The 22814-nt window shown below is 42.5% G+C and overlaps 1 protein-coding gene across 1 annotated transcript in view; it reads right to left on the reverse strand.

Annotated features, from left to right (window-relative positions):
* Positions 1 to 8647: 8647 nt before the first annotated feature.
* The window catches only part of LOC118314467 (protein crumbs homolog 1-like), a 29478-nt gene continuing 15311 nt past the window's right edge, over positions 8648 to 22814 (reverse strand). The window contains exons 7-13 of the mRNA XM_035640947.2: positions 18938 to 19891; positions 17324 to 17865; positions 16460 to 16625; positions 15338 to 16199; positions 14147 to 14263; positions 13844 to 13970; positions 8648 to 13053 (exon numbers count right to left, since the gene is read on the reverse strand). Of these exons, the coding sequence (XP_035496840.1) occupies positions 12832 to 13053; positions 13844 to 13970; positions 14147 to 14263; positions 15338 to 16199; positions 16460 to 16625; positions 17324 to 17865; positions 18938 to 19891 (2990 nt within the window). The 3' untranslated portion in view covers positions 8648 to 12831. The remainder of the gene's footprint in view (positions 13054 to 13843; positions 13971 to 14146; positions 14264 to 15337; positions 16200 to 16459; positions 16626 to 17323; positions 17866 to 18937; positions 19892 to 22814) is intronic.

Below are 22814 nucleotides of genomic sequence, written 5' to 3' on the forward strand. Positions count from 1 at the left end.
CTTTATTTCCCTCATGCACTCACTCCCTTCCGCTCCCTCTCTGTGATGCCACCGTCTGTCTTGAGATTAATTAAACGGCTACCCAGCCAGCCAGCGCCACATCAGCCATCATCAGACTCTCTGCCATCAGCTCCCTGCTACAGCAGGGCTGAAGAGAGCGCACGTCTGTCCGTGCGCATACAGCCACGGCACAATGAAATGTCTGTTTATCTGTGTTTTGCGTGCGTGTCCTGCTTGGTGTGTATTTGTATCATGTGCGAGTTGTACAAGGTTAACACAGTGACATTCTTTAAGTGTGTTCATCAATGCATGTTTTGCCTGTACATTACATGAGTGTATCAGTATGTGTTTGTGAGCAGGAAATTAATTTGATGGTGTGTGTGTGAAGAGTATGTGTGGGTGCGTGCACACTGTTTGTGTGTACTGTGTATGTGTGTTTCTCTGCTGGATAAACCACGTCCCAGTAGAGAGTCGTGCAACAGCAGCCGTCAAAACTGGCAGCGGCGTTTATGATGGAGGCAGGTATGGGGGTCTGCTGTGGGATGTCGGATCGGAGTGTTTATTGTTTGCCATTATTGTTGTCATCATGGCTGGCGTTGGCATCATTGGCGTGTGTGCTCCAGCCGGTTTTATCATTACCATCCCGCCTTGCTGTAGTTTTTCTGCTTGTCAATTCATAGTACAATCTCCTCTCAAGAATTTCCCCCGCTGTCAGGCTTCCTCTTTCCCCTTGCCTTCAGTTTTTCCTTCTTTCTTCTTTGCAGTTTGTAGCTATGCTTTAGGGAAGTGTGTGGACACAATGTGTGTGTGCATGTGTTGGGAGAAGGGGGGGTCAGTGAAGCAGGCAGCTCAAACCGGCTCTGTTCGGCTTTTCGTGCCTTAATTGAGACATACTGTCAGAGTGACAAACACATTTGCATGTGGTGTGCTTTTCAGGAAGTGCTTTTTTGCTCACTGCTGTTAATCAGCTCTCCATCACTCGCATATAGAAATGTGCATGTGCATGTGCACACACACACACACACTGTATATACAGCTGGAGGAGCAGTAGGAATGGTTGTGGCTATAATGAGGACAAAAAGAGAAAGTTGAAGTAGAAGACTGGAACATTTAGCCAATATCTATGAAGCAGATTTTCTCCCTGCTTCAACAAGACTGACTCTACAGTCATGGCACTTTGACTCGCAACAACAAAGTTAACATGTTTATTAGGTATAATGCTGACCATGTTTACCATCTGTAGTTTGCTCTGATCACATGCTCAACCACAAACTACAGCTATAAACCAAAGCGTTAGCCAAAGTCAATGATATGATGTGTCGCCACAAAGTCAATAGGATGTATCCTCTGGGAGCATGAACGTCTGTACGATGTTGAGGGCATGAATTATCGATATTTCAGTCTGGACTTAAGTGGTGGATGATCAGATGGCCCAACATTGCTACTGTTGTTAAAAACCAGACTCATCTTTAAATTGTAAAGTGTACCCCTTGTCAGAGGATTCCACTTTCTATAAACACCTTCATGTTTGGATCAAATCTATACAGGGACATTTCTAGGAGTTGACATGGTCTAGGGCGAAGACCACAGCATCCGAGGCTGACAGCAATTTTTTTCATTGATGAGACTTGAGTGCTTCTGTGTAACTTATTATTTTACCCTGTAAGATTTACATACTGGCCTACAACAACCTTGCTGGTAATTTGTGGGCAAAAGGCAAAACCTACGCACTTTTTACTTTAAGCCCCCCCCCCCCCCTCACTAACTCTGAGCCACTTGGCTGGGCACTGTCAGCTTCACTTGGCTAATTAGCACTGTTGTTGTCCTCCTCCCCAGATTCCCTCTGTTCCAAGTACAGACAAACAGCACCAGGCTTTCATGTTCACTTCCTCATCTCCTCCACAACACTCGGCCGCGAACAGAGCCGGACTGAATCCAGCCCCCTGCACCCAAAACTGTTGACCCGTCTGCAGGGTGTGCAGTGCCCACCACGCTTAAGGGAAACTTCTACTGTTATTTGTCATTAACATCTGAGTAGACTGAACAGATGTGAGTACAGTTGAGACTGGTTATGTTGTCTTTAGTCTGCTGAAATAATCCACTTTTAAATCGAATGGCTCACTTTGTTACCTTACCTGAAACAAGTTGCAACCATACACTCACGCTTGCAACTGTAAACCAACACCGCTGTGTGTTTTCATGCAAGTGTAGAGAGTTTGAAAAGTCTGTACTTGCAACAAAGTTATACACTATCAACTGCAGCGACCAGTGTGAAGTCTTCCACTCTGAAAGCAACGCCACATTGATACTGCAACAGGGTATTATAGGTGGAATGGAATGTATCATGGAATGCAGGAGCTTCAGAGGTCCCATATTGTACCTTTCTGGTGTTTTGTTTGAAGTTTTGATCCTTAAGAAGATATATATATATATATATATATATATATATATATATATATATATATATATTTAGAATCAAAAAACATCTCAATATGGTTTTATAGCTCTTTTTAAGAAACTAGTAAATTTTGGCCTGTCTATTTAATATGTTGTGTGCCTCTCTTCTGAGTGTTTTCTGAGTCAACCACCTCGTCTGTCCACCGCTCAGAGCGGCTCTGACCGTGCTGTCCCGGAGCGAGGAGCTTCTAACTCCCTGCTCCCGAGTACACAAAACAACAGTTGCCTTGGCAACTTACCCATACGACATGCTGTATGCTTGGCAATGGAGAGAAGAAACCTGGAGAGAGCTCTGCAGGAGTTACTTTCAACTGAGCATTTATCATAGTACTTTCAATTCAGTTAGTATTGGCAATGAGAAACACTGTCCGGAGACAAAGACAGAGAAACACCATTCTGATGCGTGCAGCGGCAGCGACCTTAGCTCGGAGGAAGACTCCGACAGCGGAAACAGCTGATCAGTCATGTGAGTTGAATGTTCGCAACGTCAGAACTTATTCAGCAAAGTGGTTTACATCTCACGTTCTACACATCAACTGTTTTTCGAAAAGGCGAAACTCACCTAAAGCTAGTGTATAACTTTTTTGCGAATGAGAGTTTTTTTGAATTTTGCCGTTTCCATCAAGTTTTTCAAATGTGTACGGTATTATTTTTAGCACATTATCAGATTACTATAATATGTAAGAGTTTTACACAAAGCTAAATGCTTAAATTCAAGCTAGTGTCAGCCTTTCATAAGAGGGTGCACCAGGGTCTACTTGAGTCCATGTGACATAAATGATATTGGTCCACATTATTAGAGAGTTTCATAATAAGAACAACATACCCATGGTGTCCACAGCTGTCCATGTGCATGTCCGCAAGGGAGTATAATTGAGGCCTTGGAAGGATTAGATTTTGTGTGTGTGTGTGTGTGTGTGTGTGTAGTGAGTGCATGTGGATGTGGTGTGCATATCTATTTCTGGGCCAGGGGATCCTCTCCTGCAGGTCTAATTACTTTAATGAGGGATGTCTCCCTCTTTATCAGCCCTACCCAAGGGTGCACATTAACATTCCCCCCACATAGTCATACACACCAACACTCACAATTAACCACAAATTCATCAGCACAGTAAATACTATTTCTTGCCTGGGTGTGAAACTTACTCCTCTGAAAACACTTACTTCCATGGGAAAGTGTTCCCTGCTCCACCCACCCCCACTCTAGTCTAGCGATTGAGCCCAGACTCGACTCGATTCCTGCTGTACTTTCAGTCTGTCTGCCTTCAATTCCAGTCGACACTTAAAGGTGAGAAGACACCAGGGTATTTTTTCAACAGATCAGACAATATGCAATTGAGTCATTATTCGGCTGTGCTGTATGACTCTCACCCACTCATCCAATTTAGAATCCAAGAAAGTGTCTGACAGCTGGATTTCTAATGATGTTTCTGTTGTGACCCACAACCATTACCTGTGTGTGTGTGTGTGTGTGTGTGTGTGTGTGTGTGTGTGTGTGTGTGTGTGTGTGTGTGTGTGTGTGTGTGTGTGTGTGTGTGTGTGTGAGAGACGGTGTATTAAGCTTCAGAGAGCAGTCTACCGTTGCCAAGAGACAGTACAGGCACCACTAAGGGCCACAGCTTTATTCATGAGAGAGAGATGGAAGGTGGGAGGTTAGTTATTTAAACTGATCTGATGAGCAGAGCCCAAGGATGTGAAATAAACACGCTGAAACTTGGATGGTCTCCCTCTGTTTGTAAGAGCTGCAGCTTGTGTCTGCCCTCTGGTGGCCACAAGTATGAACTTCAACACAGAGGATGGCGGGAGAGAGAAGTTGTGGCTTCAAAAGCATTGCTCCTTTTCTCAGAACTGATGTAGGCGCTTACAATAGAACGTCACACTGGAAAGGATTTCCAGAAGATTAATCATGTGCAGTATGTTGATTTACTTCATATATCCCACCCCTTCCATCATTCTTTCCAGGTACTATCATCAGGTAGTTTCTCTGGCCTGGAAAAAAGAAATCTGTAATTCCCTCTGCAATAGCCACTATGAACAATATAAAAAAGACAATGTACAGCTTCTGTTTTTGTATGTTTCACATGTGTTTTAATGTCTTACGTATATTGTGGAGCCTCTATAAAGGAGAATTTCTGTCACTGCTTTGGGACAGACTATAAAGTTATCTATCTATCATTCCCACATTTGGGTTTAGTCAAAAGACTTACTTATAACTGATCCATGTGATTACTCTACTGAATATAAGCAAATCCATCCAGTATAGTCTCCTAGGCTCAGGGGATTTAAGTGTAGGAAAACGTGCCAATGTGTAGCATTGCCATCTGCCCGTCGTGATCCACTTTGTCTAGATGTTATCACATATCTAAAAAGTCTTATTACAAAATATTCAGCATGAAGCACAGACAGCGCTGGAAGACAATGACACTTTATGGACCACGATAAAAATAATCAGTTCAGTAAGATTAGCTGGTCTAATAGATTCAGTATTATACTATAATGTTATAAAAGAATAAGCTGGTGGAATTCAAAACTTATTATTTCAATATTTCTTCATCCCAAACACCATGACAGTGGAGACACATTTAAATGACAGTCCAGTTGTTGTCATGACATGGGATTATTATTTTGTAACTTGTGTCTAGCTATTGTGTGAAAATGAATGCAAATGATGTTAATCGTTTATAAAGTTGAATCATTAAACTGATAAATCAGCATGATTCACCACTGAACTACTGAATATCGTGTCCCTAGTATCAGCTGCTGCAACACAAATTGATGTAGGATAGTTAACGCCAAGCGTAACTTTGTGCCAAGGGTTGCCCTTTTGATTTGTCTGTTTAATCTGTCCTGTGGCAGTAAAGAAAGGCCTTTGTAGCCCCACAAATTAATTAGCATACAAACAATAAGAGCAATAGCAGATAGCAGAATATTGTGTTATCTACTTCAGCCTTTGTCACGCAGAGTTGAGACGGGGGAGTTCACAGAGAAAGCCCACCTGGCTAAATGAATAGGCAATGTTGTCAGGGTTTAGAAGAGTCAGTCAGCTGTGAGGCGCCTGTCAGCGCTGACAAGTCTCAGAAACACACACCTAATCTCAACCCCCCTTTTTGCACCCTTCAACCACGGTGCACCGGAAAAAATGACACCCTGTGCAAATATTAAACATCTTCTAAGGCTATTCCAACATCTTCTTTCCTCCAACACTGGTTTAGCCCCCTCCCCCTCGCCGGCTCTCTCCATATCTCTCTCCCATCTTGTCTTGTCCTTGTCTCCTCAGAAGCCCTGGCAGTCGGATCATCTCTGTCTCTTAGTGTCAATTAAAAGTGAAATATCTGCATTTGTCAACATATCATTTGCGCAGGGCCCGTGATGCACTGCTGATTTGTCGGACGATTCCTGACACTAGGGAGGCAATGCTGAGGCAGCAGTCTCCCTCATTAGACCTGGAGCTGGCACCATGATGGCTGACAACACCGGGAGGCCCCCAACCCCCCTTCCCCTGACATGATACTAACCCAGGAACAGGCCTCGTCTGTCAGTTCTGTCACTTGCCAGCCAGCCATCCAGGGAGAGCGAGGGGCAGCTGGGTGGAGAAGGAGATGTGCAAAGGGTGGGTGGGAGTTTACCTCCACCCTACTCTGATGGCCAGGGAGAGACTCTAATGAAGTTTATTGCTATAGCACATTGTCAATATATAACACAGTGTCTGAGCGACTGAGGGCTGACATGTCAGTGTGCTGACAGCAAATTGTAAGTTTTTCTAGAAATAATTTAAAACTGTGGCTACACCGTTAAAAAAAAATCACAATTAAACAGAGGCAAACACCACTGTCATGAAATAATACAAATTTGAAGTAACTAAGAGACAATTAAGATACACAGATAGATGGTAAACATCAATAATAATCACGACTCAGAGCCTGAAGCCATACTAGTTAGTACAAGATGGTGCAACTTACATTGCACCACAAATATCTGTATCTATACCATCTTCATCTCATTAGTTCATTCATTCATTCATTCATTCAAATCTTATTTAAATGAATTATCCCACCAAATCTCTTTTGCCAATGACAAACAAACAATAACAAAAATGTCACATACGGTTAGATTGGACACGAAATGTCTGAGTGAGCTTCTTATTCAAGGCACCTGGGGCGGCTGCAGGGGAGTGGTCTCCGCGAACCAGGGTCATGTGACCCCCTCTTCTAAATAGACATTGTCACTCAAAAAGAGAGAGGGGCCGTTCCGGGAGGAGAGGAACTGATGCATCGGTTCGAGCAACGTCGTGTGGGATGTGGTCGTTGGGAGATGGAAAGTTTGTCTACTGTGTCGGGGTCGGATTGCAAACTGTGGTATGTATGAGAGGTATCTGGTGAAGCTTGTAAGGGAAGTTAGCGAACTCCAGATTGGGGTGCTTTAATTTTTAAATCAAATGGAATTAATTTTATTTGTATAGCACCAAATCATTATCTCAATGCACATTACACAGTGAGGTCGAGACCTCACAATATTACAGAGAAACAACAGTTCCCACAATGAGCAGCACTTGGCGACTGTGGAGACAAAAAAAATCTCTGAACAGTAAAAAATCTCCAGCACAACTAGACTCAGCGTGGTGTCAATTTCTCATATAATCATGTATTAACATATGTGGGCAGTCTGGATCGTTTAGAAAAGACGCTTCTCTCCGCATCATGGTATAAACCCCGCCCATTATCAGATAATGGTTTGTGATTGGACCTACAAGTGTTCTGCCGCGGGAATTCGCTTGGAGGAGATCCAGACCGTAGTCTGGCAGAGCAAATGAAATGAGCTCCCAGAATTCGTCTGGTTCCAGGGCTAGTGTTTCTAGGGTGAACAATAATTGTCTGTTCATTGAAATTCAACAAGAGATTGTTTCATGTGACTTATCACTGAGAAGAATGGGGTTGTTCTTGTTTGAGACCCACAGTCCACAAGGGGCTGCTAGAGAGAGGGGATGACGGTTGTAGTTGCAAAATAAAGTATAATACAGAAAGAGCATCTCTGGCTGGATATTGTTCAGGCAACTTTTTTTTTTTTAAAAACAAAGCACTACATTTTTTAGCACTTAATTTTGTATCAGCAGCAGAGTTGCTGGGAGTTGGTTGGGGTGGATGGGAGGTGGGGAATGTGCATCCACAGTCCAGTCCGGGGAAATATGTGACTTGGCAACACTTCCTCACTGTGTCCTTTGTCACAATACCCTGTTCTGTATACAGAACTGTTATTTAATTTTTAAAACAATTCCCAAGCCTTTTCTAACTTGCTTTGGAGTAGAAAAACAATCTCATGGTTTCATGCAAGCATTCCTGGCTCCTCCGCTAACAGGGAGGACGAGGAAGATGACGAGGAGGAGGAGGAGGATGCTTGTCCTCCTTTGCCTGCCGTCATTAGGAAGAGAAGCTCTGACCGAGCCGGAGCCACAGTGGGTGGGAGTCGCTCAGAGACACAAAGGAATGCACCATAGCCTCAAAGAGAGGGACGAGGGAGGGGGTATAAAGTTCATCTGATCTATTTCTTTTCTTTTAGGGGAATATATGATATTGTCTTATCTCCATATTGGTGAAGCAATAAAATTCAGTTTAGATAATCTTTGAATATCAAGTTTCCTTTTTTCCAACTGAAAACTAAATATCATCTTTGTCAATCACACTGCTGTTTTTTAAAAACTGGATGTTTAAATTACCACAGCACCTGTCATGGTGGAGTTTCTTTTAGTTTTTCTGTTTCCTCTCAGGCAGTTTGGGGGCAGCTGAGGGCGTGGCCGGCTGAGCTCGGTCTGTCTAACAAGGTGCACCTGGAACTCTTCTCGTTATCCCTCCACATAAAAGCCTCCTGCCACCGATTATCCCGATGCAGTCGGTAGTGTTCTGTGCTTCTGTGTTTATCGTAACCTGAGTTTTTTTCCATGTGCACAGTTTCCAGTGTGCCAGCGTTCTCCATCTCTCAGCTCCCCTGACTCTTCTGGTCTGTTTACCTTCTTCACCTGCTTCGCCAGCCCTCAACTGGCACCACCTGCCTCCAGCCGCTTCCTCAGAGAATTTTAGTTTTTTCTCAATAAACACCTTTGAAACCATCCCTGCCTTCTCTCTGCATTCTGGGTCCAAACACAAAACCCCAAACCTAACAGCACCACTCATTATGAAATTAAGCCAAAATATCAATCCATTTTCATCTATTTGGGTTTTATTTTTTCTAAAAAATTTAAGACATGTTTCATATCTAACAATTTTGATTGCAATTTCAATGGCGCTTCCCACTATACACACATCATTTTAATGAAAAGTATACATCTTACGTCACAGAAAAAACATAAACACCTCTTCATATCGAGCTCTCGGTACAGATGAGTTAAATTCCAAAATGAGGCTGGAAACTGGATCTGAATATTTCCAAATTACTTTCAGCTCCAAATAGTAGCAAATTGTAAGACATTGTCAGTCATAATATGAGCATTAGTGAGTTGCAGAGTTACAGTACAAGTTGTAGCTCGTTCCTTTTGCAACACAATCTACAATCTGGAAAAAAAAACTAAAACAAAGTTTACTGTGTAGTGTATTATTTTGGAATAGAACTCATCATGTACTGATCAATACAGTGGCTGTGCATGGTACAGCTTAGGTAAAAACAACTCCAGTGTAAAATCCTTTGTACATAGCTGGGATATGTATCATCTGATCAGTATCGTAACACTGTATGTCTGTTACACCATCATGTGTTGAACCCCATGTGAATATTTGAGTAGAAATCACTATGAGGTTTCTGTCAGTGACCTCCAGTACAGTCGACACAAAGGCTTGAATCCGTCTGAAAATGGGTTTCATTGATGCAGAAGAGCATGAAGGCACATACGACTCACCATGCACATACTGTACATTCATACAAACACTCATTTTAAAGGAGCATTAAGTGATTTCTGACCTGCATCCTCACAGACATAGTGGGAGACGCAACCGCAGTGTGGAAAATTGGGAAATAACAGTTTACTGAGTTTGACCACACCCATTTGTATCGAAATATTATCTCTCACAGTCCCTTGACCTTATGACCTACAGAGATTTGGAATTGACAGAAAGTAAATTCTTATATAAAAGCCAGTAATAAATAATGGTTGAGTGTGAACCACAAACATATAAAATCTCAGCTGGGTAAAAAGAAAAAAACAACATTGAATGGGATGGAATTGGCCTTGTCACAGCAACAGTACTTCCACATCAGGAAGCCAGGGATCATGAGGAATCCATGCCATTCTTTTCAGTTCAGTGTGTGGGACGATGCAGTCGGGTCTCCGGTCAAGAGACGGATGGCTTTGTTTTCTGTACATGAAAACTGATAAGCTGCTCATGCTCAGAATGAAGTACCACATGTAGTGGCAGAGGCTACTGATGCTCATCAAAGGTTACATAGTGTTGCTTTATTTCCATTTGTTTTTCTTTGCTGTTCTCCAGATAGATGTTAAACTGCCGTCAAATTATAATCCTGCATATAAACAGAGGGCTGCAACATTTTTTCCTTAAATCATGTGTTCTGAGTTCCTTTCATTGTAGTTCAACATCGCTCTGGGGCAAAAGCCTGACATAATGAACGTAACACTGACACCAAGTAAACATGGAGGAACTTGTGAGTTTTTGTTGACAGGGGATATGAACTGAAGACCTGGTTCTCTTTGCTAGTCATATTGACTGTTTTGAGAATTTAATTTAACTGTACTTTATGTATTCATAAAGAGGCCACTTTTTATAATGGTACATTTACCCTTTATGCTTACATTGGTCAGACTTGTGTTGTATTTACTTTCTTTTCATTATTCATCTAATTTCTGCATTTACAATGAAACATAAAACATGTTGCCTTCTGCAATAGGTAGATGTTTCACTGAAGCATGTCCTCTAATAGATATAGAACTCTTTTCACCCTCATTAAAGGTATACGTCATGGTCAGATGTATGTGGACACAGGATCATTCTACACATTTTAACTCATGGGCAGGTATGTGTAGCTATACAACCGTCACTGTTCACAGTTCAGCCTTTCCACCAGCTGCAGCAGGGATTCCCTCCCATTCTAGTGAAGCTGCACACTGATGTTGGCTGATGAGGTCTCACTCACAGTCTGTGTGGTTGAGGTCAGGCAAACTGGGAAGAACACAATTCTTTTAGCACCTGGCTTTGTGTCATGCAGACAAAGGGATAGGACAAATACAATGTGGTGTCATGTACTGTAGATGGAAGAACTATATTTTCTAACATCTTACTGTAAGCTGTAGCACTAAGATTTGTTTTCATTGGAACTAAGAGCCTTCAAAAATAAAACAGGTGAAGTGTGTGGACAGTGTTGCCAACCCCACAGTAAATGTGACTCCACAGATCATGTTCAAAATCCTCCTTTTTAAAAAGACAATAATACGAATACCAACAATACTACATTAACCAGTGTTTTACTCATTCATATTCAGTTGTCAATTGTGACTTTCATAAATAATATGCCTGCAAGCACCTGTAAAGTTCACCAGGTAACATTTTGGATATGGTTTGTTTTATCTGTGCATCAACAGAAATGTGAAAAAAATACTTTCTGGTTTTAGTTTAAGTCCCTTACAACCTCACTGCACAGTCACCAGAGTCGTTCTTTAATTACAAACAGTAATTTTACATTTCTGTTTGTGTGCGGATGAAACAGCTCAAATGTGTTTACTGACTGATATTCAACTGTTGGGTTTCTCTGTAATATTGTAAGGTCTCGACGTACTATGTAAAGTGCCTTGGGATAATGTATGCTGTGATTTGCGGCTATACGAATGAAATTCAATTCAATTCAATAGATAGGTGTATGTTTTTACTCTGAACAGAGCCAGGCTAACTGTATTTGCCTGCGGCTCCATGTTTCACACATAGAGATTGATTCACCCCTGGACAGAACTGAAAAACCCTATTTCCAAATGATATTTAAGTATTTCTTTAAATCAATTATAATCCAAGGAGACGTTCTTTCTCGCTTTTTTGTTTCTGACACAGTCTGAAGTTATTATTTTCCACAAATACTGATGTGACCTACTGTGACCACAAAAATAAGATCTCTACAATGAAATACTGTTTACATTGAAGATGAAAAATAAAAATACAGTGACAAACTGCAGCAACACCTTCTACTCAACACAAAGATATGGATAAAAGATTCAGAATTTCACTCTGTAACAGAAATGGGTAAAGGGGTTAACCTGTTATCCATACAGTGCACACTGACAATGTAATACAGCAACAACATTTCTTGACGCCTGCAGAATCTACAGAAATCTGCACATTCAGGAGAGTTCCTCACGGTTTGCATCTTTCCATTCACAGTGCAGACTGCAGCAGCAGGTTGATAAGGAGGAGGCTACTCGTAGCAGAGGCTGGTGGGGTCTGGGGGAATGACAGCCTGCAGACACATGATGGAAGACAACTGCATTCAACCTGAGGATGCTCTCCTCCCACTAACGAGTATTATTGAAAACCAGTGGTTGAGACAAGATTGTAAATTTAAAAAGAAAAATCTGATTCAGCAAAGGAAAAGTTAATCCAATCAGACAAAAGAGCTGAAATAACAAATTTGCCTTCAAAAGAGATAAAAATCAAGTGGCAGAGCCGATTATGGCATCAGAGTTGAACAAATGCAGGAGTATCATGAACAAGGGACCTCTAACGAGATAAACCCTGCATTCAAATTAATTTATGTCTCCTTGTATATGCAAGTTATACTATTACAGCAAGCATGTAAGAAAGGGTTCCCCTGATAATATGTATGCTTAACTTTATTTTAAACTCTATTCTCATGCAGATTTAAATGTAATTTGTTTCAGATGTATTTTTCCTCCATCTACACATTCCTCTTTCCCCTGTCATGCTAAACAGAGTCAGATGTGGAATCTGCAGAGGAAGGTTTTCAATTCAAATAAGGTTTTGCTTTGCTGAACCAGTCTGTGTGAATACACTTCTCAGTACCCACAGGTTTGGGGCATTCCTTTAGTACATGTGCTCCTTGTTGGCCTTTGGTCCCATGTGAATCAAGCTTGAGATTGTCTTCAACACTTAACCTTACAAGGGGACATCCACACCGCCCCTGACAGGACAGATTGAGTAATGAGCCGACTGCCCCTCTCTAACCTCTGGCCTTTACCTGTCCACCTCTGAGGCTTCAACATCAGTAGTTTTCCCAGACGGAGGATCGTTGACTTATCCTCCATCTTTTTTTCCTGTAGGGCAGGAGAGCCCAGCAGTTTGACACTGCAGAGCACATGTTCTCTAGGCCCTTTAGATACTGTAGACACACTACATCCACTGGATGTAAGGCTGCGAGGCAGAACTGCAGGACTCAGATCAGCCTCTCTTCTGGGGGCACTTTGAGGACGCTGCCCATCTCCAGCCTGGCACCTGCTACCTCCTGTGAGCTGGGGCTGTACGTGCCCTCCGACTGGCGCTTCTTCCGCGCCGTCATGATGAGGAAAAACACCACCAGGATGGCCAGTAACACACACAGGGTGGTCAGAGGGATGGTCACCACCAGCCAGGGAACTCGCTCCATATGCTCCTCTTTCTGTAAGTGCATAGGCCATAAAGTGTTGTTCAAAACCATCACATCTGAAATGTAAGTTTTAATAGATTGTTGTGTGGCTTTTCACATGAATCCATTCGTGGAGCGATTGTAGGGATTCTTTTTCGATCACAAATCATGCATACACTACTGGCACTGCCGTCAGGGGCAATATAGGGTCAAGTGACTTGTCCTGGGACCACCCTCTCTAAATACTAACTCTATTGAGCTCAACATTCTACCCCTCAATGACATCATTCCATGATTTAAATCCAAAGCACTTCAGCCTCATATTCTCTATTATATTTTGGATGTGAATGTTTATATTTTTCACATTCATCACACTGAATTACCGTATTAGCACACCTTAGATACTGTAGGTTAATGAGTTGCATCTTTGTATCAGTAAATTCTGTCGTACACTCTACAATTAGCTTAACACCATGCAAGCTATACTTGTCAATTCTGTGGTTCACCATCCAGATCTCTATTCTCTCACATGCTCATATAGAAAACACATTAAAATCTGACCTGATGCTGTAGCTGAATGTTTGATACACATACCAGATTGGCATACATGCTATCGCTATCTAATGAAGAAAAATGCCAAAAGAAATATACTTGACAATCCATGAAGTGGGGCAATACACTGTGAGATTAAAATAATGTTAATGCTATTTTTATGTCTTAAGTATTTTAAACTGCACTCTATCATTTGCATGTGTAATTTACTATTTCTACATGATGGCTATATTAAAGGAAATTAACTCATTGTAATGTCAGTGTGACCTACATTGCTCTCGCACAGCGTGCCGCTGAAGCCCGGCACACACACACACTTGAAGTGGTTGAGTCTGTCCAGACAGGTGGCACCGTTGAGACAAGGGCTGGACTCACACTCGTCTATTTCTGTCTCGCACCTGAAACACATCAGTAGGGTTTTAATACAATGCTGACTGACAGAGCAGCTGTTCACTCTCTCTCTCACTCACACTCACACACACACACACACACACACACACACGGATGTGGTTCAGATACACTTTCTCCTCAGCTGCAGGTGCGTGGTGAGGTGGGTGCAGTGTGCTACTCTCACCTGTCTCCAGTGTATCCCGGCCTGCAGGTGCAGTTCCCTCCCGAGTCGCCTCCTATACAAACCCCTCCATTAAGACATTTTGTGTTTGCATCACATGTCACTGGAGGGAAACGCCACCTAATGGACACACAAACATATCCTCTATCATATTATGCACCCAGTTGTGAGTTTATTAGGTACACCTAGCTAAACGAATGCAGTCTAATACAACAGTCTGGTAATGAATCCTCCTTCATGAAGGTAAAAATGTTCAGTATGAAAAGGTTTCAAAGAGACATTGACTCAACCTTGTGATCATTTTGGAGGATGCAGTCTCTGATGGTGACTTGCATTAAGTCACACTAACAGTTCATTCAGCACATTTCTAAAACAAACTGAACTGAACACATGAAGGAGGATCACAGTCACACTATGAACAACAACAGCATTCCATGAGTTGTAAACCCAACCCTAACCCTAACCCTTCTGGTGAAACATGTCTTCCTTCCATTTCTGCTACTTGTGTTATTTTGTAGGTGCAGTCAAACAGCAGTCAAATAGCATGGGCAAGAATGTTAACAAAATATATTTTCTCAAACAGAGGTCATATCCCAACTCTTCCCTCAAACTGGCAGGATGCTAGATAGTATCAAGAAGTTCAGTCAGATTAAACCGCAAAACCAATGAAGCAAAGACACTTTATTGTAGTTGAATACTTCTATCCTGGTTCCTCAATGAAAGGAATTGGGAGTGAAATTGGGCTTTGTCACACCTGAAGAACCCATTTGATATGTACATGCCTGTCTTTTAAATGCCATGCCTGTCATTTTTTAATTAACAAAAACAAACAAATTAAATTGGCAATTTTTTCAGGAGTTGTCTCCAAGGTCATTATAGAACAAGACATATACAACTGTTTCCATACCCTAAATATTGGACTTTTACATGTAAATCAAGGGATTGTGCCTTATTATCTACTATATTACTATTCAATACAAAAAACTTAAAGACAATTGACAGAATTCCTGTGACTGTAGAGTAATCGTGGAAATGAATTACTTGTTCTTTACTACTTGTAATGTAGTAAAGAAAAAGACAGATATTTTCACAACCAAAATGAGGGAGGGATAAGGGAAGGGAAATGTGAGTTTTCAGAAGATTTCCAACACAAAACAGGTCTAAAATGTGCACTAGAGAGAGGTCAGTACTCACTGGCAGCGCTTTCCGACAAAGCCATGAGGACAGGAACACGTGTGAATTCCCACATTTTCCACGCAGGTTCCTCCATTCACACAGCCGAACTCCAGACAATTATCCACCTCCTCTTGACAGTCCTTCCCTTTGTATCCAGGCTCACAGTCACACTGGTAGTCTGCCAGGAGGTCTTTACATGTGCCGTAGACACAGGGACCCGAAGAGCACTCGTTTATCTCTGTCTCACACAGCTTCCCCTCCCATCCTGCACTGCAGCTGCAGTTAAACTCAAAAAACTGATCCTGACACTCACCCTGGTTGAGGCAGGGCTGGGAATCACATATTGGTGCACCCTGGCATCCTATTGTTGGCTCATGGCCACCCAGTCTGGAGAAGCGGCTCATCTGTGGGGCATCTGGTACATTAATGAGTGGCAGGTAGATTCCACCCATTCTCACTTCCCCTAAACATCCAGTGTATTTCTCAGCCAGCCAGATTATCGTATCATTTAGGAAGTTGAGGTTGCCGCCAACGCCGAAGCTGCCACCTACTCTTTCTCCATCTACAGTAAGGCGCCAGCGGGATGCTGATTGTGTGGGGTCGACCATGGTCAGCTGGATGTGGTGCCACGCTCCGTCTGCGATGATCCTGTCACTTGTAAAGGCCAGCAGCTCTGCACTCTCGCCGCTGTCCAGCTTGACCAGCAGAGAAGAGTTGAGCAGAGCCAGGCAGAAGACCTCGGCGCTACTGGTGGCCCGCAACAAGATCCCATTCTCATCTCGCGTTCGTATATCCATTGTGATGTTAGTTACAGGGGTCAGCAGGGAACTGTTGGCAACATACTGGAGAGAGTTGTCCTGGAAAATGGCTTCAGTCAAACCTTTGGGAGGAGAACACTATGTGAGCAGCTTTGAAAATTGAGACTATCCATTTCTTACCGCTCTTGTACTAACAAGCTTTTCTTTTGTTGTCAGTGAGGGTCTAAGGTTGGAACGTTGTCAATACCATTAATGTGAATTGGCCCTTCAGAAACATTTCACCACAAAGACTGAGAGTTAAACAAATAAACTTGACCTGACTGAACTTGACTTGCCTTGCTGTGATGAAGACAGTGATAATCACTACCAAGGGATTACTTACACTCATAACCATCCTGTAGGTCCACACAGCGCACTGCATCAAAACAAGGGTTGTCGATGCACCATAGACGTGTCTCACACAGCCGGCCTGAGTAGCTGATGGAACATTCACACTTGAAGTCATTCCACGTGACCTGACACTGTCCACCATTGGAACAGGGCTCATCCTGTGCACAGACAAACACAGATGGGTGGATTACATGATCACTTGTAAAATCTCTCACCTGATGTGACCGCAGGGGTTAAAGCTGCAGAGAGGACTGGTTGTGTGGTAACTTGCAGACCAGAGAGATTCAAAACCAGGCCGAGTTAATAGGGTTGTGGCAATAAACACTGGCTACACATGGAAATGTGCTGCAGTCTGCCTAACTACATCATGTGTCCATGTACTTAATAGCTGTAGTGATAGTAAGACAATGTTGGTTTGTCAGATGGACTGTAATCAAATTTGGTACAGACTATTCTAATGGCTGTGTTATTCCCATACATTTACATCTAGCACCACCAACAGCTCAAACCCCCCACTTGTCCAACACTTCAAGACCTGAGCTGTACTTCTGCAGAAATGGTAATACAGCATGGTAGCATCCAGAATTTGTAAATGAATGAAGAAAATATTCTTTCTGATATTTCAAAGAAAAACTGGGGTACTGGAACCAAGTGGAGTAAATACTAATTGATTTAGGCCAAATGCTGTTTGGAATTACCATGTGGGATATTATACTCTCATACAAAACTATCAATCAAAATCATAAATGTTAACATCAAAACTCTCCATGCCACATCATCTTGAGGGGCGGCATACATTTCAGAATTTTTCTGTTGTTAAAATAATGAGCGTACAACAGCTGTATTTCTCTTTTACCTTGCATGTGTCATCACTTTGGCATCCTGGCAGCATGTTCTCCTCTGTGCTTGCCTGGTAAACCTCCATCTTCTCTGGATGATCCTCAGTAGTCAGATGCTTGTGGTCCAGCCGAATGTCCTGCATGCACCCTTTGAAGTTTCCACCCCAGGCGTTCATGCTCTTGCTCACTGGGAGACCCCCAACATACACAACATCCCCTGCCTCTATGCTCACATTCCCTAAGGCACGATGGTTTCCCGCTCTGGGGAAGACGACATGGCCATGGTGTACCTTAACAGTCACCAAATTATTGCTGCCATTAGTGACAAACTTAGCCTCTGTCAGCAGTGTTGTGTGAGGGCTGTAGATAGCAACAGTGCCTTCCTTCAAATAGATCGTCAGGTATGGCTTTCCCTCTCGTCTGAACTGCAGGAGCAGGCCATTGTGTTTGAGGGAGCGCATTAAAAAGGAAACAGTGAAGTTTTCTCCATGGGTTTCTGAGATATTGAAGGCAGAGTAGCTGGTGGTGTTCTCATGGCCAAAAGTCCACGATGGGTACTCTGAGTTGGGAGTGAGAAGCAAAAGGTTGTCAGAATTTCATCCCAACACTGGTATATGCTACACTTATAGACAGTTTACAGTCACAAGGCAAACTTTCATAACATCTTGTGTGTCTGGGCTTGGACTTCAGCAGAATTTTGAACAGAAAAAAATAAAAGGTATAATGAAGTTTTGAACAAAAAGATTCTCTCATCTGCATTATGAGCAGTGTGTACTTGTGTTATTGAAGCTAGGCCCATACGGATTATGATTATGATAACTTTGCACTTCGCCTAAGCTCTACAGAGTATTTTAACCTCTTTCAGATAGTTGTTTTGGTTTTACAAGGTTCAACTTTACTATCGTAGTTCAGTCTCGCTGCTCTTTTCAATGTTTCCAGCAACAGCAGGCAGCTGTTTTCAGTAAGAAAGCTCTGGGCAACCCACTGTCCAGTACCTGCTCAGCACTAAACACTAGACAAACATAGCAACTGGCTGGTGATCATAGTGGAGCATTTAGCAGCTAAAGATATAAATATTTTTTTCTCAGGAATTGTTGGAGCCCAAATAAGAGACAAATGTTGAAACTTGTTTGAATCAAGTGAAAAAAAGCACAGGTCTAAAACATTAGCCTAAAAGAGTTCATACGGTGATAATATGTCATTGTTGTGTTTTGTATTCCACTGAAAAAATGGGCCAATGAATGCAGTTTTAAGTGGGAACTGTTTTGTATCTCAAGATTAACACATTCCATTACACTAACAGATATTTTGTATGTTTGTTTGTTATTACTCTAATTTTCCATGATGGCAGTGTGAAACAGCAGTAAGAGCCAACCTAAATCCAGAAGAGGTAACAAAGCTCAGGCTTTGATAATCTAGTGTTGTCTAACCAGTGTTCATTGATTGTTCGAGAGGAGGAAGTTCAGCCTTAATTCATATATTTTGATGTGTCACACCCATCACCAAAAAACAGGATTATCGCTCTGAGAGGCATACCAAAAGTATATGGTTGTCTCATAGGTCATAAGGAAACACAAGTATGTTTGCTGTAAAAGTACAGTGTATTCCTGCAAACCTATAACTACCCTCACCTTTCTCACAGCTCTCTCCATAGTAGGGACGGTGACACTGACATCTGGCATGAACCCACATGTCCGCGCACTGCCCACGCTGCATGCATGGGTCATCCTGACACCAGTCTTTTTTGGTGCATCCCAGTTCCAGACCCTGGTTCTCCTCTCTGATGAGATCCTGAGGCAGAAGCAGCTTATGGTCAACATAGAGGTCCTCCATACAGCCAATGAACCCCCTACCACTGGACGTCCGGCCTAAATATTCCTGCGGTGCCCCTCCTACATACAGCTGTTGAAACGAGCTGGGCTGAAGAAAGATCAGATGGTTGTGGCCTTCATTCTTCACCTGGCACCCTTCCTCACAGCCAAGTCCTTTTACAGTGAGGACCAGCCTCTCATCCATGGTCACAGAGACCTGGTGCCAGTCTCCATTATTGACTTGACCAGGGTAAATGACATGCAACACCTTCCCTGACTTCACCCTGGCCTGGAGGGAGCCACTAAGTAGCTCCAAGGAGACAAATCGCTCCATGGTGCCCCGGTAGTACAGCACCATGTCAGGCAGAGTGCTCTTGAATCTGAGCTGCATGTGCAGCCCGTGATTATGGTCTTCAGTCTCTCGCCTAGTCCTGTTTTCAGAAATTGGCAGCTGCATGTGGATGTAGCCCTCCATGTTGAAGGAGAAGGTGGTTGAGGTGTTGCAGCGTTCTCCGTTCCAGCCGGGCGGACACAGGCAGGTGTAGCTGTGCTCTCCATCATCAGTCAACATTGGGTCACAACCTGCTTTGTGTTGACACTGGTGCTGTTGGCAGCCAACCAGGCGGACGTCACAGTCTCGCCCACCCCAGGGTTCCTGGCCAGGCTCTGGCATCGGGCAGTAACACCTATAGGAGTTGGCAGCATCTTCGCACGTGGCGCCATTCTGGCAGGGATAACTGTCACACTCGTTGATGTCCACCTCACAGTGTACGCCTGCATGGGGAGACACTCATTTAGCATTTCATTTTAACAACAGACTTTCTTTTTATCCACAAACAAAGACACAAAAACAAAACAAGGCAAGGCAAGTTTATTTGTTTTTGTATAGCACATTTCAAAGTGCTTTACATAAAACATTTAAAAGCATTGGAAAGAAACACATGCAAAATTACATTCATTAAAAAGAGAAAATAAAAACATGCCGAAGTAGAATAAGGCAGGTGATAAAAGTTACAATGCAGTACAAGAGAAAATGTAAAAATTGCTTATTTACTGAAAGGCAGCGGCCAACAGAAAAGTCTTCAGATATGTTTATTCCAGACATGTGGAGCATAAAAACTGAACGGCTTTGTTTAGTTCTGACTCTGGGGACAGAAAGCAGACCTGTCTTAATGGTTCATATCAAAGCAGAAGATCAATTTGGCATTCAGTGCTTTGTTTTTTAGGGAGACCTGTGAGGACACAGATACAGTAGTCCAGTCTGCTGAAGATGAATGTATTGATTGCAAGTTTTTCAAGTCATTTAAACCTTGATATATTCTTTAGGTGATGGTAGGCTGACTACATAATTGTTATAATGTGGTTGTTGAAGTTCAGGTCTTAGTCCATGACTACAACAAACTTCAAATCATAAAGGAAGTCATATTTAAAATCTGGAAATTCATTCAAGCAACAAGGGCACAGCACTGGGATCCTGGAAAGTCAAACTAGAGTAAACGACTATATAAGATATAACAGAGCTAGGTGTGTGCATATTTTTTGAGGCACGGCATGAATATTTAGATCAGTGTCATTCGCTGATGAGGAAATTAATGGAGGAAATAGCCTCTAATTGCCACAAATACAGGTGAATTGGATTTCCAGTCTTCGTTCGTTAATGCATTTAAACCATGCAGTATATGTCATACTGACTGCATCAGTTAGACACTGACATATTGCGCTATATGCTTGTCAGCCTGCCACACACACACACACACACACACACACACACACACACACACAGGTCTATCCTAACGGTTTCTGTAGTCAGAGCCTCCTCGTCACACTGCATTCAACATTAAGCCCTGGCAGCAGCAGTCAACTTGCATTAACATAGTCCTTTAAAATACTCTACACTCAAGGAACCCTAAAGCTGTTCATCTTCTCCCGTGCCAAGACTTCACCCTCACACACATGCATGCAATTCCCTTCTTTGTTAATGTAGTATTCAAAAGGGCTGTACCATACTGTACCTGTCAGCCCCCAGGGCCCACAGCAGCAGCACAGCAGCAGCAGCATCAGCCTCCTTCCCCCCATGATCCACTGAGTCAACAGCCAACACATTCTTCACACTGCTGGGTGGCAGAAATGAAACACCCAGGTCCTCTCCTCTCTCTCTCTCTCTCTCTCTCTCTAACTCTGTACCAGGCAGACAGGCAGGAGTGATTAAACTGCAGCCCTGCCCAGTTCGACTTTTCCTCCCTCTTGTTCTGCCTCCTCCATCCCTCCCTCCCTCACACCCCCTTCTCTGCTCTCGTCTGCAGCCCAGCCCAAGCAGAGTGGTAAGCTTCCAGGCTCCAGCTGGCTCCTGTCAGTGTTTGACAAGAGGAATGCAGTGCTGCGTTCCCCTCTGTGCTCCATGTGCTGGCCTGAGGATGCCCACTAGCGGCAGGAGCTGCAGACACAACCACCCACAGAGTGTGCTGCAGGTTCACACCGTCAGGTTGCTGCACCAATACTCGGAGACAATATTACTCTTTTGATGTATTGCCTATATAGCAGCCCAATTTCAGGCAAGATGATTGTAAGACAGTTTAAATAGATTCAGCACTAGTATATTTCAGTAGGGTTAACCCTTTCTAGTGAAAAAAAGATGATTATAGCATCATTTTTAATTTCTGGAATTAATATTAAAACTATGAGGAGGGGGCTGCATGGTGGTGTGGTGTTTTTTGTGTGGAGTTTGAACATTCTCCCCACGTTCTCCATCTTCCTCCCACAGTCCAAAGACATGCAGACTGGGGTTTGATAAACTGGAGGCTCTAAATTGACCATAGGAGTGAATGTGAGCGTGAAAGGATTTATTGGTGACGAGGAGGAAACCTGAATTATGACTTCTGCAAACCTTGGTTGACCTTGGTTCACCTGATCAAAGATTCTAAAGTTTGAATGTTATAATAATTGACAAATTATGAAATTCTTTCATGCTCTCAATCTGATCTTACTCAAATCACTGTAACTGTAATTTTGATACATGTCAAAATGTGTCAAAATTGACACAGCAGCACAAGGGGAAAATGTAATAATGAAATAAAGAAGAAAAGAACTAGAATCTAAGGTAAATAACATAAACAGAAATATTATGCCATAACAATTACAAACACTTAGAACAAATACTATATACAACAATGTGCAATGTAACACAAAGGGAGAGATGATGAGAGATTAATGTCAGACATCATCTTCCATATTGGCAGTACATACAATAGTCCCTCACAGCGTACGTTTACGTATTAATTATGTTACGTTTAATATGAGGCTTTGAAAAAACATTTTTAAGGGTATAATTCTGATAGAACCAGCAAATGTATTAGCAGTTACAGTGACAGTACTTTGGCATAAAAAAAGAGTTAAACATGGAATTACACTTAAAAATAATGCAGATATTTTTTGTCATGTCATCTATAAGTGACTGAATCAGCAGCTACGATCAATAGACGCATATACCCGTTACTTATGAGGTGATCAGCAAACCTACGTGGAATGCGCTGTTCATTCACAGATTTGTAAATATGACTGAACTAATTACTACAACACTAACCCAGACATTGCTAATCCAGAATGTCCTGCATCAGCTCCTACCAACATAACACTAGACATGGGCCTTGATGCAATGAAGAGGGCACAGGAGGGGGTCGCCTCCAGTGGATTAACAAGC

The sequence above is a fragment of the Scophthalmus maximus genome, chromosome 3, assembly GCF_022379125.1.
Source record: "Scophthalmus maximus strain ysfricsl-2021 chromosome 3, ASM2237912v1, whole genome shotgun sequence".
Lineage (NCBI taxonomy): Eukaryota > Metazoa > Chordata > Actinopteri > Pleuronectiformes > Scophthalmidae > Scophthalmus > Scophthalmus maximus.